At 48.9% G+C, this 15,066-nt stretch overlaps 1 protein-coding gene across 2 annotated transcripts in view; it reads right to left on the bottom strand.

Annotated features, from left to right (window-relative positions):
- The window catches only part of GDAP2 (ganglioside induced differentiation associated protein 2), a 79,320-nt gene that overhangs the window by 8,380 nt on the left and 55,874 nt on the right, over positions 1-15,066 (bottom strand). For both annotated transcript variants that reach the window (XM_089665779.1, XM_089665780.1), the window contains exons 12-13: positions 12,049-12,103; positions 1,219-1,362 (exon numbers count right to left, since the gene is read on the bottom strand). In XM_089665779.1, coding sequence (XP_089521905.1) covers positions 1,219-1,362; positions 12,049-12,103 — 199 coding nt within the window. The remainder of the gene's footprint in view (positions 1-1,218; positions 1,363-12,048; positions 12,104-15,066) is intronic.

Genomic DNA, 15,066 nt, shown 5'->3' with positions numbered 1-15,066 from the left:
AACAGACTCAACCACCGCCGCCAACAGACTCAACCACCGCCGCCAACAGACTCAACCACCGCCGCCAACAGACTCAACCACCGCCGCCAACAGACTCAACCACCGCCGCCAACAGACTCAACCACCGCCGCCAACAGACTCAACCACCGCCGCCAACAGACTCAACCACCGCCGCCAACAGACTCAACCACCGCCGCCAACAGACTCAACCACCGCCGCCAACAGACTCAACCACCGCCGCCAACAGACTCAACCACCGCCGCCAACAGACTCAACCACCGCCGCCAACAGACTCAACCACCGCCGCCAACAGACTCAACCACCGCCGCCAACAGACTCAACCACCGCCGCCAACAGACTCAACCACCGCCGCCAACAGACTCAACCACCGCCAACAGAATCAACCACCGCCAACAGAATCAACCACCGCCAACAGGGGGGGTAAAGAATAGGTGGATAATGGTGAAGAAGAGGAAAGGTGTCTACTTGCAGTGGTCCATCAACCAGCCACGGTTCCTCAATGCTGCTCCAACCAAAAAGGCAAAGTCCCTAAAGCAGAACTCCGGGGGTCAAGGTAATCGTTCTCCCCATACACCTGGACATTGGTAGCCGGGGGTAGACAGACATGCGTCACGGGAGTCATGCTTGTGCCGGTCAGAGTTTTTCAGCCACTCATGGGACTTGTCGTTCTGCAACAGCTAGAAGGCTGAAGTTTGACTATCCCAGGTGAAGACTAATTTTGACCTAAGCGACTTTTTTTTTTAATAGGAATATAATACGGTCACACAACCACTTGTGTCTCATTCTTCCCCTTCCTGTGGTAGGGCGGTGGGCAGGGAACAATGGTGACACAAGGACTACATGTCCTACAAGCCCGCTGTGGGGGGTATGGTCATCGTGTGCCATTTGGGTCATCTTCTGGGCAGTATGAAGAACCACAGGGGGGCGTTAAAATGATAAAAATCGGCTCCTGAGACTCAACGTAGTGCAGATGGAAGTTCCTACTGAGCTATGGTGGGAAGAGAGCGCACAAGGACGCCCCCTACATGCAGGGCACGGAGCTGTGATGTGGATGAGTCAGGAGCCCTTCAAAATCCAAAACGGGAGTTCTATTCCAATGATAAGATACAGGGGAAGGGGGTGGCACCATGAAAAATGAAGAGAGTTGTAGATTGGCTTGGAGGACACAATCACACGCAACATCTCCTAGCTTCTTACCCGAGCGTCGTAATCCAGGACAAATGGCGGGATCTCGATCTGGTCAGGCGGGATGGCGGTGAAGAGCTGGTGCAGGCTTTCCACTTGATGGACTCGGTCCTTCAGTCCGGACACTGTGAAGGTGGTGAAGAACCAGCTGGAGACCTGAAGGGGATCGAAAAAACAAAATAAATCCGAGTCAGGTCACTGGTGGAGCGAAATCTGTAGGCATTGGAGGGCTCCGGTACCCGGGGACTTGTGTATCAAAGGTGTTCTATGACCTGGACCTACTCAACCACAAGCACCAATCATGTTCAGGTTTACAGAGCAGAGCTGATGCCGGCTGGTAGATGAAAGAGAACGGTTCAAGATCTTAGAACACCCTGATACTTAAAGCCCTAGAGGACTGGTTTATCTTTCCTGCTGTGCCCATTATGAGGAGTTCCCACCATCCCTGTGCTGAGCGGCAGCTGCAGGCAAAGCGACGTACCCGTACGTTGCTCTGGCTGTGCTAACACAAGGGGGGCACGCAGCGCTCCCCCTCCGCGACTGCTGTGTCTGGAGGACACAGAGGAATGAAGATCCCGGTGGGTGGGACCCGGTGATAGCTATGCAATCAATCTCATGCATAACAGCTCTGCTTCTCTGCCTAGTGAGCTGTGATTGGCCCACAGCTGTCACATGATACATGGAGGCCAATCACAGCACCCTGTACCATGTGACCAGCTCCAACCAATCACAGAGCTGTCAAAAATGGAACTCATTGACGACAATTCATGAATGGGTTTGGTTCTGACAGCAAGTTTTGCATTGCAGGAGGACTGATCTTTATTTCTCCTGCAAAGCAAAGTGTAAAAAAAACAAAAAAAACACACATTAGAAATGTTTAATAAAATAAAAAATAATGCATTAAAGTACATACACACATATATACAGTCATGGCCGAAATTGTTGGCACCCTTGATATTTCTCCAGGAAATCATGTATTTCTCACGAAACGTATTGCATTAACACATGTTTTGCTATACACATGTTTATTCCCTTTGTGTGTATTGGGACAAAACAAAAAAAGGGAGGAAAGAAAGCAAATTCGACATAATGTCACACAAACCTCCAAAAATGGGCTGGACAAAAGTATTGGCACCCTTTCACAACTGCGGATAAATAAGAATGTTACAAGCATGTGATGCTCCTGTAAACTCACCTGGGGCAAGTAACAGGTGTGGGCAATATAGAAATCACACCTGAAAGCAGATAAAAAGGAGAGACGTTCACTTAACCTTTGCATTGTGTGTCTGTCTGTGCCACACTAAGCATGGACAACAGAAAGAGGAGACGAGAACTGTCTGAGGACCTGAGAACCAAAATTGTGGCAAAATATCAACAATCTCAAGGTTACAAGTCCATCTCCAGAGAACTAGATTTGCCTTTGTCCACAGTGCGCAACATTATCAAGAAGTTTGCAACCCATGGCACTGTAGCTAATCTCCCTGGTCGTGGACGGATGAGGAAAATTGATGAAAGATTGCAACGCAGAATAGTCCGGATGGTGGATAAGCAGCCCCAAACATGTTCCAAAGACATTCAAGCTGTCCTGCAGGCTCAGGGAGCATCAGTGTCAGCGCGAACTATCCGTCGACATTTAAATGAAATGAAACGCTATGGCAGGAGACCCAGGAGGACCCCACTGCTGACACAGAGACATAAAAAAGCAAGACTACAGTTTGCCAAAATGTACTTGAGTAAGCCAAAAGCCTTCTGGGAAAACGTCTTGTGGACAGATGAGACCAAGATAGAGCTTTTCGGTAAAGCACATCATTCTACTGTTTACCGAAAACGGAATGAGGCCTACAAAGAACAAAACACAGTACCTACGGTAAAATATGGTGGAGGTTCAATGATGTTTTGGGGTTGTTTTGCTGCCTCTGGCACTGGGTGCCTTGACTGTGTGCAAGGCATCATGAAATCTGAGGATTACCAAAGGATTTTGGGTCGCACTGTAGGGCCCAGTGTCAGAAAGCTGGGTTTGCGTCCAAGATCCTGGGTCTTCCAGCAGGACAATGACCCCAAACATACGTCAAAAAGCACTCAGAAATGGATGGCAAAGAAGCGCTGGAGAGTTCTGAAGTGGCCAGCAATGAGCCCAGATCTAAATCCCATTGAACACCTGTGGAGAGATCTTAAAATTGCTGTTGGGAAAAGGTGTCCTTCCAATAAGAGAGACCTGGAGCTGTTTGCAAAGGAAGAGTGGTCCAAAATTCCGGGTGAGAGGTGTCAGAAGCTTATTGATGGTTATAGGAAGCGACTGATTTCAGTTATGTTTTCCAAAGGGTGTGCAACCAAATATTAAGTTAAGGGTGCCAATACTTTTGTCCAGCCCATTTTTGGGGTTTTGTGTGACATTATGTCATATTTGCTTTTCTGCCTCTGTTTTATATTTGTTCCAATACATACAAAGGGAATAAACATGTGTATAGCAAAACATGTGTTAATGCAATACCTTTTTTGTGTGAAATACTTGATTTTCAGGAAAAATATCAAGGGTGCCAACAATTTCGGCCATGACTGTATATATATATACACACACATATATATACATACACACACACACACATATATATATATATACACACACACACACACACACACACACACATATATATATATATACACACACACATATATATATATATACACACACACATATATATATATATACACACACACATATATATATATATATACACACACACACACACACACACACACACACACACACACATATATATATACACACACACACACATATATATATATACCGTATTTTTCGCTCCCTAAGACACACCTAAGTTTTAGAGGAGAAAAACAAGAAAAAAAATATTCTGAACCAATGGACTGCAGACACAGTACAGGAGATGACCAGAGACTGCGGACATAGTACAGGAGATGACCAGAGACTGCGGACACAGTACAGGGGATGACCAGAGACTGCGGACACAGTACAGGGGATGACCAGAGACTGCGGACACAGTACAGGAGATGACCAGAGACTGCGGACATAGTACAGGAGATGACCAGAGACTGCGGACACAGTACAGGGGATGACCAGAGACTGCGGACACAGTACAGGAGATGACCAGAGACTGCGGACACAGTACAGGAGATGACCAGAGACTGCAGACACAGTACAGGAGATGACCAGAGACTGCGGACACAGTACAGGAGATGACCAGAGACTGCGGACATAGTACAGGAGATGACCAGAGACTGCGGACACAGTACAGGAGATGACCAGAGACTGCGGACACAGTACAGGAGATGACCAGAGACTGCGGACACAGTACAGGAGATGATCAGAGACTGCGGACACAGTACAGGAGATGATCAGAGACTGCGGACACAGTACAGGAGATGACCGGAGACTGCGGACATAGTACAGGAGATGACCGGAGACTGTGGACACAGTACAGGGGATGACCAGAGACTGTGGACACAGTACAGGAGATGACCGGAGACTGCGGACACAGTACAGGAGATGACCGGAGACTGCGGACACAGTACAGGAGATGACCAGAGACTGCTGACCTTTGGGGAGGGAGGGGGAGTGGGTACCTGAATTTGACAGGTACCCGCTCCCACTTCCACGGAGTTGTCCTTCCTTCCTTCTTCTTCCGGCAGCGGCTTCTGTGACAGCCGGGTGCCCACTGCGCGTGCGCGAGAAGCGCTGCTCTTTGTGAATGGCCCGGAGCCTTCTGGGACCTGTCATGTGTCCTCGCGCATGCGCAGTGGGTACCCGGCTGTCACAGAAGCCGCCGCGGGAAGACTGCAGCGCTGGAGCGAGGAACAGGTAAGGCCCTGCAGGAGAGAACAGCTGAGCGGCCGGCCCGGTATTTTGACATGGTGGCGGCAGAAATACCGGACCGGCCGCTTTACATTCGCTCCATAAGACGCACTGACATTTTCCTCCCTTTTTTTGGGGGAAAAAAGTGCGTCTTATGGAGCGAAAAATACGGTATATATACACACACACACACGGACACATACATACACACAGTTACTGCGCTTCTGCACGGGTGGCTTGAATGGCCAGCTATCAGAAAAGTGGGCAGAAATGTGGCTCGTGCGCCCTGCCAGGTCCCAAATAAATGGCAGAGACCGGTAGCATATCTGCGTACGCCAGATTTTGAAAGATGGCGGCACGGGAAAGGGGGAGGAGATTTACTTGAGTGTTGAGTTCTGCTTTACTTTTGTAAAAAGAAACAAAAAAAGACAAATGTAACAAAGTTTCAGGTTTACAAATAAGAGTCTCTGTCAAGTTAAATGACACAAACTGTTGCCACCAGGGGCGGACTGACAAATCATGGGGCCCCCGGGCCAGGGGCGGACTGACAACTCATGGGGACCCCGGGCCAGGGGCGGACTGACAACTCATGGGGACCCCGGGCCAGGGGCGGACTGACAACTCATGGGGACCCCGGGCAATAGGGGATCATGGGGCCCCTGTGTCCTTGCCCAAACTCAAAAAGGCCTATGAAAAAGGTACCAGGGGCATCTCATGGGGCCCCCTACTGACCCCGGGCCCTCGGGCAGTGCCTGAGATTCCAAATGGTCAGTCCGCCCCTGGCTGCCGCTACATTTACTGGTCATGGAAGGCATCCAGGATCCAGCAGGCAGAGCGGGACACGGGTGGGAACTCCGGTAGAGAGATCTCGGCTCCTGAAGTCCCCAACAATCCAAGCTTGGTCATTTAACTCTCCAGCTTTCAGGAACAGTTATGGGTGGAGTGGCACTTTAACACGCAGCGGTGTGAACGTCGCATCGAACAATTGATAGGAGACCCAAGCGCCGGGCTACGGCACAGTTCAGGAGCCAACTCCGAAGCTGTGTCTCATTGAGCTCTACGGCTCGGCGATCCAGACATCACAGCTGGTTTTACTTTAAACGCCACATTTCCAAGGCAGGGAGCTGCCAGCGGAGCGGGGCTGGAGAAGACGCGGTTTGGGAGAACGCCGCTACGTCAGATTTATCTATTTATTAAGAGGTGGAGAGCTGCCAGATCTGGAGAATGTTCTGTTTTTTACATTTCTTGGCCAGGAAAGGCTGCGATTTAACTTTTCATCGCTGGAATCACATTATGAGGGGGTCAGCGGGAGGTTTTCTTCATTAAAAATCCGGAAACTAGGACATCACAAAAACTAGGACACGGCCTACATCCGCGCAGTGCGGCCTGCCGCTATGGAGACCGTTACATTTCTCCAAGAGGATTTAGGACAAAGTTTGTCCTGTGGCAGCTCATCAGAGTCAAAACTGCATGGAGACCAGAAGAAGAACATGGTGGATCTGCTTCCATGGTGGAAATCAGCAGGATTTGGGAAGATTTACGGAGACCAGAAGAACAACATAGTGGATCTGCTTCTGTGGTAGACGTTAGCAGGATTGGTGAGTTTTTATGGAGGCCAGAAGAACGTGGTGGATCTGCTTTCATGGTGGAAATCAGCAGGATTGGGAATTTTTATGGAGACCAGAAGTAGAACATGGTGGATATAGGCAAGATTTTTGAAGTTTTTATGGAGACCAGAAGTAGAACATGGTGGATCTGCTTCCATGGTGGAAATCAGCAGGATTGGGAGTTTTTATGAAGACCAGAAGTAGAACATGGTGGATCTGCTTCCATGGTGGAAATCAGCAGGATTGGGAGTTTTTATGAAGACCAGAAGTAGAACATGGTGGATCTGCTTTCATGGTGGAAATCAGCAGGATTGGGAATTTTTATAGACGCGAGAAGTAGAACATGGTGGATCTGCTTCCATGGTGGGAATCTTAGAATTTTTATGGAGACCAGAAGTAGAACATGGTGAATCTACTTCCATTGGTGGAAATCAGGATTGGGAATTTTATTGGAGACCAGAAGTAGAACATGGTGGATATAAGCAGGATTTTTGAAGTTTTTATGGAGACCAGAAGTAGAACATGGTGGATCTGCTTCCATGGTGGAAATCAGCAGGATTGGGAGTTTTTATGAAGACCAGAAGTAGAACATGGTGGATCTGCTTTCATGGTGGAAATCAGCAGGATTGGGAATTTTTATAGAGACGAGAAGTAGAACATGGTGGATCTGCTTCCATGGTGGGAATCTTAGAATTTTTATGGAGACCAGAAGTAGAACATGGTGAATCTACTTCCATTGGTGGAAATCAGGATTGGGAATTTTATTGGAGACCAGAAGTAGAACATGGTGGATATAAGCAGGATTTTTGAAGTTTTTATGGAGACCAGAAGTAGAACATGGTGGTCTGCTTCCATGGTGGAAATCAGCAGGATTGGGAGTTTTTATGAAGACCAGAAGTAGAACATGGTGGATCTGCTTTCATGGTGGAAATCAGCAGGATTAGGAATTTTTATAGAGACGAGAAGTAGAACATGGTGGATCTGCTTCCATGGTGGGAATCTTAGAATTTTTATGGAGACCAGAAGTAGAACATGGTGAATCTACTTCCATTGGTGGAAATCAGGATTGGGAATTTTATTGGAGACCAGAAGTAGAACATGGTGGATATAAGCAGGATTTTTGAAGTTTTTATGGAGACCAGAAGTAGAACATGGTGGATCTGCTTCCATGGTGGAAATCAGCAGGATTGGGAGTTTTTATGAAGACCAGAAGTAGAACATGGTGGATCTGCTTTCATGGTGGAAATCAGCAGGATTGGGAATTTTTATAGAGACGAGAAGTAGAACATGGTGGATCTGCTTCCATGGTGGGAATCTTAGAATTTTTATGGAGACCAGAAGTAGAACATGGTGAATCTACTTCCATTGGTGGAAATCAGGATTGGGAATTTTATTGGAGACCAGAAGTAGAACATGGTGGATATAAGCAGGATTTTTGAAGTTTTTATGGAGACCAGAAGTAGAAAATGGTGAATCTGCTTCCAAGGTAGGAATCATGAGATTGATAAGATTTTACGGAGACCAGAAGAACATGGTGGATTTGCTTCCATGGTGGAAATGAGCAGGATTGAGGAGTTTTTATGGAGACCAGAAGAAGAATATGGTGGATCTGCTTCCATGGTGAAAATCAGCAGGACTGGTAAGATTTTACGGGGCCCAGAAGAAAAACCTAGTGGTTCTGCTGCCATGGTGAAAATCAGTGGGATTGGTGAGATTTTATGGAGACCGGAAGAAGAACATAGTGGATCTGCATCCATGGTGGAAAACCATAGGATTGGGGAGAAGACCAGAAGAACATGGTGGATTTGCATCCATGGTGGAAAACCATAGGATTGGGGAGAAGACCAGAAGAACATGGTGGATTTGCTTCCATGGTGGAAATGAGCAGGATTGAGGAATTTTTACAGAGAACAGAAGAAGAATATGGTGAATCTGCTTCCATGGTGAAAATCAGCAAGATTGGTAAGATTTTATGGGGACCAGAAGAACATAGTGGATCTGCTTCCATGGTGAAAATCAGTGGGATTGGTGAGATTTTATGGAGACCGGAAGAAGAACATAGTGGATCTGCATCCATGGTGGAAAACCATAGCATTGGGGAGAAGACCAGAAGAACATGGTGGATCTGCTTCCATGGTGGAAAACCACAGGATTGGGGAGGAGACTAGAAGAACATGGTGGATCTGCTTCCACGGTGGAAAACCATAGCATTGGGGAGGAGACCAGAAGAACACTGTGGATCTGCTTCCGTGGTGGGAATCAGAGGGAATGGGGTGTTTGTAAAGGCGCCCAGTGACCTAAACAATAGCAGTAGCTCCCAGTGCTCTTTCCGTTCAGTCTATTCAAGGTTTTCAGAGACAGAGGCTATGCTGGTGGCTCTGGACCTGGATAGTTTTTTGTGGACAAAATTTACTAGAAATGGGTCTGGAAAGTGCTCTACGTGGAAGGTGCTGACCAATGAGAGCATTAATAATACTCACTCCATGTGTGTACTGTGGCGTACGCCCGCTATGTGCAGCAGGGTCTGGAGGTGTGGCCGTAGTATTTGGAGTTAGTTCACCTTTTCTTTATTGAAATGACCCTCTAATAGTCGTACAGATCCCCTGAACTGCATGTGTGGCCGGGTTGGGAGGGGTAGCCAGATTTGGAATTAGTTCACCTTTCCATTTTTCCCAGTGAACATTTAAAGGTCAATAAACCGATCATAAACAGAAATGAGCACATACCCATCCCCCTACAGTTTGTTTAACAGAGGTGTTCTTCCCAGTTCTTCTCATTGGATGGGGGACTTGGGGGCGGGACTGGAATAGTGGCCACGTTCTAAGCAACTGCAACTTTAAATCATCTGTGAACACAACAGGTCCGGAGTCGCCGATCTCTGACAGCACATTCACTAATCTATGAGACTTGATGGGGTGGGGGTCAACTAATATAACTGATCACTTGGGGGGGGGGGGGGCAACTGATATAAGGGGTCACCCTGAGGGGGTCAAATGAGATTATGTGAGAGGCAATATTAGGGGTCACCCTGAGGGGGGGTCAACTGATGTAAGGGGTCACTCTGAGGGGGGTCAACTGATAATATGAGAGAGGCAACTAATAACAGGGGTCACCCTGAGGGGGGTCAACTGATGTTAGGGTTCACTCTTACAAGGTCAACTGATGTAAGGGGTCACTCTGCGGGAGGGGTCAACTGATGTAAGGGGTCACTGAGGGGGGTCAACTGATATTAAGGGTCACCCTGAGGGGGGACAATGATGTAGGCGGTCACCCTGAGGGGGGTCAACTGATATTAGGAGGGGGGCAACTAATATTAGGGGTCACCCTGATGTGGCCAACTGATATTAGGGGTCACCCTGAGGGGGGAAACGATGTAGTGAGTCACTCTGGGGGGGAATTGACATAAGGGGTCGCTGAGGGGGGGGGGGTCAACTGATGTAAGAGGGCACTTGGGGGGGGGGGGGTCTAATGGGGACTCCCGATGTGAGGGGGAACTCTGGCCAAGACCCCCGATGTGAGGGGGAACTCTGGCCAAGACCCCCGATGTGAGGGGGAACTCTGGCCAAGACCCCCGATGTGAGGGGGAACTCTGGCCAAGACCCCCGATGTGAGGGGGAACTCTGGCCAAGACCCCCGATGTGAGGGGGAACTCTGGCCAAGACCCCCGATGTGAGGGGGAACTCTGGCCAAGACCCCCGATGTGAGGGGGAACTCTGGCCAAGACCCCCGATGTGAGGGGGAACTCTGGCCAAGACCCCCGATGTGAGGGGGAACTCTGGCCAAGACCCCCGATGTGAGGGGGAACTCTGGCCAAGACCCCCGATGTGAGGGGGAACTCTGGCCAAGACCCCCGATGTGAGGGGGAACTCTGGCCAAGACCCCCGATGTGAGGGGGAACTCTGGCCAAGACCCCCGATGTGAGGGGGAACTCTGGCCAAGACCCCCGATGTGAGGGGGAACTCTGGCCAAGACCCCCGATGTGAGGGGGAACTCTGGCCAAGACCCCCGATGTGAGGGGGAACTCTGGCCAAGACTCCCGATGTGAGGGGGAACTCTGATAGGACACATAAGGGGGCACAGGTTCTCTTTAATCATCATAATGTAATGGCAGCCTAACACATACAAGAGTCCCCCGTATACCCCTTTACGGTCAGACATGATTTCCAGGTTGTGACTCTTGGTACAGAAGCGTGCTGGGTGAACGGGGAATGCTGGTTCCCTCCATCTCTGACACACGGTTGACATTATGCCACATGACTTTTTTTTTTTACTGACCAGATAAATTAGATCCGGCCTAGGAACACAGAACTATAAAAGCCAATAGTAAGACAGCAAATAGCTATAGGGGGAGAAGGTTGGGGGGGGGGGGAGAGAAACAGGCAACTCCTAGCAGAGACCCCAGGGATGCAACCTGACCACACCAGCACTGATCCACTTCCATGCTTGGCGTAGTCAGATTCCAACAGGAAGCAAGGGGCACTGACAGGCTCACCAGGGATGCAAACTGACCACGCCAGCACTGATCCACTTCCATGCTTGGCGTAATCAGATTCCAACAGGAAGCAAGGGGCACTGACAGGCTCACCAGGGATGCAAACTGACCACGCCAGCACTGATCCACTTCCATGCTTGGCGTAGTCAGATTCCAACAGGAAGCAACGGGCACTGAAGGGATCACCAGGGATGCAAACTGACCACGCCAGCACTGATCCACTTCCATGCTTGGCGTAATCAGATTCCAAAAGGAAGCAAGGGGCACTGACAGGCTCACCAGGGATGCAAACTGACCACGCCAGCACTGATCCACTTCCATGCTTGGCGTAGTCAGATTCCAACAGGAAGCAACGGGCACTGAAGGGATCACCAGGGATGCAAACTGACCACGCCAGCACTGATCCACTTCCATGCTTGGCGTAGTCAGATTCCAACAGGAAGCAAGGGGCACTGAAGGGATCACCAGGGATGCAAACTGACCACGCCAGCACTGATCCACTTCCATGCTTGGCGTAGTCAGATTCCAACAGGAAGCAAGGGGCACTGACAGGCTCACCAGGGATGCAAACTGACCACGCCAGCACTGATCCACTTCCATGCTTGGCGTAGTCAGATTCCAACAGGAAGCAAGGGGCACTGACAGGATCACCAGGTATTCATAAGCAAATGAATTAGATAAAGAACACATCAGATTTATCATAACCAACACAAAGAAAAAAAAAAAAAAAAAACAACATCAGACATATAAATAATTTTTGGGGTAACAATTTAAGGGCTCCTCGGCGCACCCAATGTAAAATGATACAAGTGTGGACAATGCAGCTCTGATGTTATACAGGTACACTTTTCCATCGTACAGACAGACCAATCACGGCAGCAGGTTCACCTTACCACTGAGTGACATCATACCTTGGAGCGAAAGGTCGGATGGACGAAATACAGAGCCTTCAAATTCTTTTTGTACCTGTAAAAAAGAAAATAGCAAGATTTTACAGAAAAAAAAAAGAAAAACAAAAAAACTAAACTTTTACCAGATGATTTACGATAAGAATATACCGAATTATTACAGAAAATTTGTTTACTTTAAAATGTAACAAAATGTATTTTATATCATCAAAAATGTAACATTGTCTATTACTTGAACACACAGCACCACCTACAGGGAGGAGCAGGAACTGCAGACCACATTACAGGGCACGAAAAGTGCAATTCCATCCTAAAAGACGTATATATACCCATTGTCAGCCCGCTCCGGTCCAGTCACATGATCCCAAGGGTAAGCCAGTAACAGCTGCAGGGGGGAGGAGGAAGTCCCAACAGCGGCTGGGACATGGGAGCCTATGGCAAGTACCGTTCTCCTGGCAACCGCCAAACCCAGACATGTCCATTGGATTACCAGACAGAGAAGCGTGATTGGTCCCTCCAGAGAACAAACTCTTTCCACAATGTTGGGAACATGAAATTGTCCAAAATGTCGCCTTAAGAGTTCCCTTCACTGGAACTAGGGGGCCAAGCCCAACCCCTGAAACACAACCCAACACCAGAATCCCCCCTCCACCAAACTTTACACATGGCACAATGCAGTCAGGCAAGTACCGTTCTCCTGGCAACCGCCAAACTCAGACACGTCCATCGGATTGCCAGACAGAGAAGCGTGACTGGTCACTCCAGAGAACACGTCTCCACTGCTCTAGAGTCCAGTGGCGGCGTGCTTTACACCACTGCATCCGACGCTTTGCATTGCACTTGGTGATGGAAGGCTTGGATGCAGCTGCTCGGCCATGGAAACCCATTCCATGAAGCTCTCTACGCACTGTTGTTGGGCTCATCTGAAGGCCACACCAAGTTTGGTCTTTAGCTATTGACTCTGCAGACAGTTGGCGACTTCTGCGCACTGTGCGCTTCAGCATGCGCTGACCCCGCCCTGTCATGTGACGTGGCCTACCACTTGGTGGCTGAGTGGCTGTTGTTCCCAGTGGCTTCCACTTTGTTATAATCCCACTAACAGTTGAGCGTGGAATATTTAGTAGCCAGGAAATGTCACGGATGGACTTATTGCCCAGGTGGCCACCTATCACGGGACCACGCTTGGAGTCACTGAGCTCCTGAGAGCGACCCATTCTTTCACCAATGTTTGTAGAAGCCGTCTGCATGCCTAGGGGCTTGATTGTATACACCTGTGTCCATGGAGGGGATTGGAACACCTAAATCACATGATATGGAGGGGACTGGAACACCTGAATCACATGATATGGAGGGGACTGGAACACCTGAATCACATGATATGGAGGGGATTGGAACACCTGAATCACATGATATGGAGGGGATTGGAACACCTGAATCACATGATATGGAGGGGATTGGAACACCTGAATCACATGATATGGAGGGGATTGGAACACCTGAATCACATGATATGGAGGGGATTGGAACACCTGAATCACATGATATGGAGGGGATTGGAACACCTGAATCACATGATATGGAGGGGATTGGAACACCTGAATCACATGATATGGAGGGGATTGGAACACCTGAATCACATGATTTGGAGGGCGGGGACAATACTACATACACTATATTGTCCGAAGTACAGGTGAAACTCGAAAAATGAGAATCTGGTGCATTTGTTGATTGATTTCAGTGCAGCAACTTAAAAGGTGACACTAATATATGAGACTCATTCCATGCAAAGCAAGATAGTTCAAGCCGTGATTTGTCATCATTGTGATGATTATGGCTTACAGCTCATGAAAACCCCAAATCCACAATCTCAGAAAATGAGAATATTCCATGCAATCAATAAAACACGGATTGTACATAGAACAATATCGCACCTCTGAAAAGTAGAAGCTGCATATGTACTCAGTACTTGGTTGGGGCCCCTTTTGCAGCAATTACTGCCTCAATGCGGCGTGGCATGGAAGCTATCAGCCTGTGGCACTGCTGAGGTGTTATGGAAGACCAGGATGCTTCAATAGCGGCCTTCAGCTCTTCTGCATTGTTCGGTCTCATGTCTCATCTTTCTCTTGGCAATGCCCCATAGATTCTCTATGGGGTTCAGGTCAGGTGAGTTTGCTGGCCAATCAAGCACAGTAATCCCACGGTCATTGAACCAGGTTTTGGTGCTTTTGGCAGTGTGGGCGGAGCCAAGTCCTGCTGGAAAATGAAGTCAGCGTCCCCATAAATCTCATCTGCGGAAGGAAGCATGAAGTGCTCCAAAATCTCCTGGTAGACGGCTGCGCTGACCCTGGACTTAATGAAGCACAGTGGAAGTCCTTGTGCCTCTCCATTCTTCCTCCATACGCGGGGTCCTTGTGCCTCTCCATTCTTCCTCCATACTCGGGGTCCTTGGGCCTCTCCATTCTTCCTCCATACTCGGGGTCCTTGTGCCTCTCCATTCTTCCTCCATACTCGGGGTCCTTGTGCCCCTCCATTCTTCCTCCATACTCGGGGTCCTCGGGCCTCTCCATTCTTCCTCCATACTCGGGGTCCTTGGGCCTCTCCATTCTTCCTCCATACTCGGGGTCCTTGTGCCTCTCCATTCTTCCTCCATACTCGGGGTCCTTGTGCCCCTCCATTCTTCCTCCATACTCGGGGTCCTCGGGCCTCTCCATTCTTCCTCCATACTCGGGGTCCTTGGGCCTCTCCATTCTTCCTCCATACTCGGGGTCCTTGGGCCTCTCCATTCTTCCTCCATACTCGGGGTCCTTGGGCCTCTCCATTCTTCCTCCATACTCGGGGTCCTTGGGCCTCTCCATTCTTCCTCCATACTCGGGGTCCTTGGTTTCCAAATGAGATGCAAAAGTTGTTCTCATCAGAAAAGAGGACTTTGGACCACTGAGCAGCAGACCAGATCTGTTTTTCTTTAGCCCAGGTAAGACGCTTCTGACTTTGTTTGCTGTTCAGGAGCGGCTTGACATTAGA

The sequence above is a fragment of the Staurois parvus genome, unplaced genomic scaffold (assembly GCF_062004578.1).
Source record: "Staurois parvus isolate SC_StPar_1 unplaced genomic scaffold, SC_StPar_1.0 ptg002345l, whole genome shotgun sequence".
In the NCBI taxonomy this organism is placed as follows: domain Eukaryota; kingdom Metazoa; phylum Chordata; class Amphibia; order Anura; family Ranidae; genus Staurois; species Staurois parvus.
The sequence above is the reverse complement of the archived record's forward strand: the minus strand, read 5'-3'. Positions and strand labels throughout refer to the sequence as shown.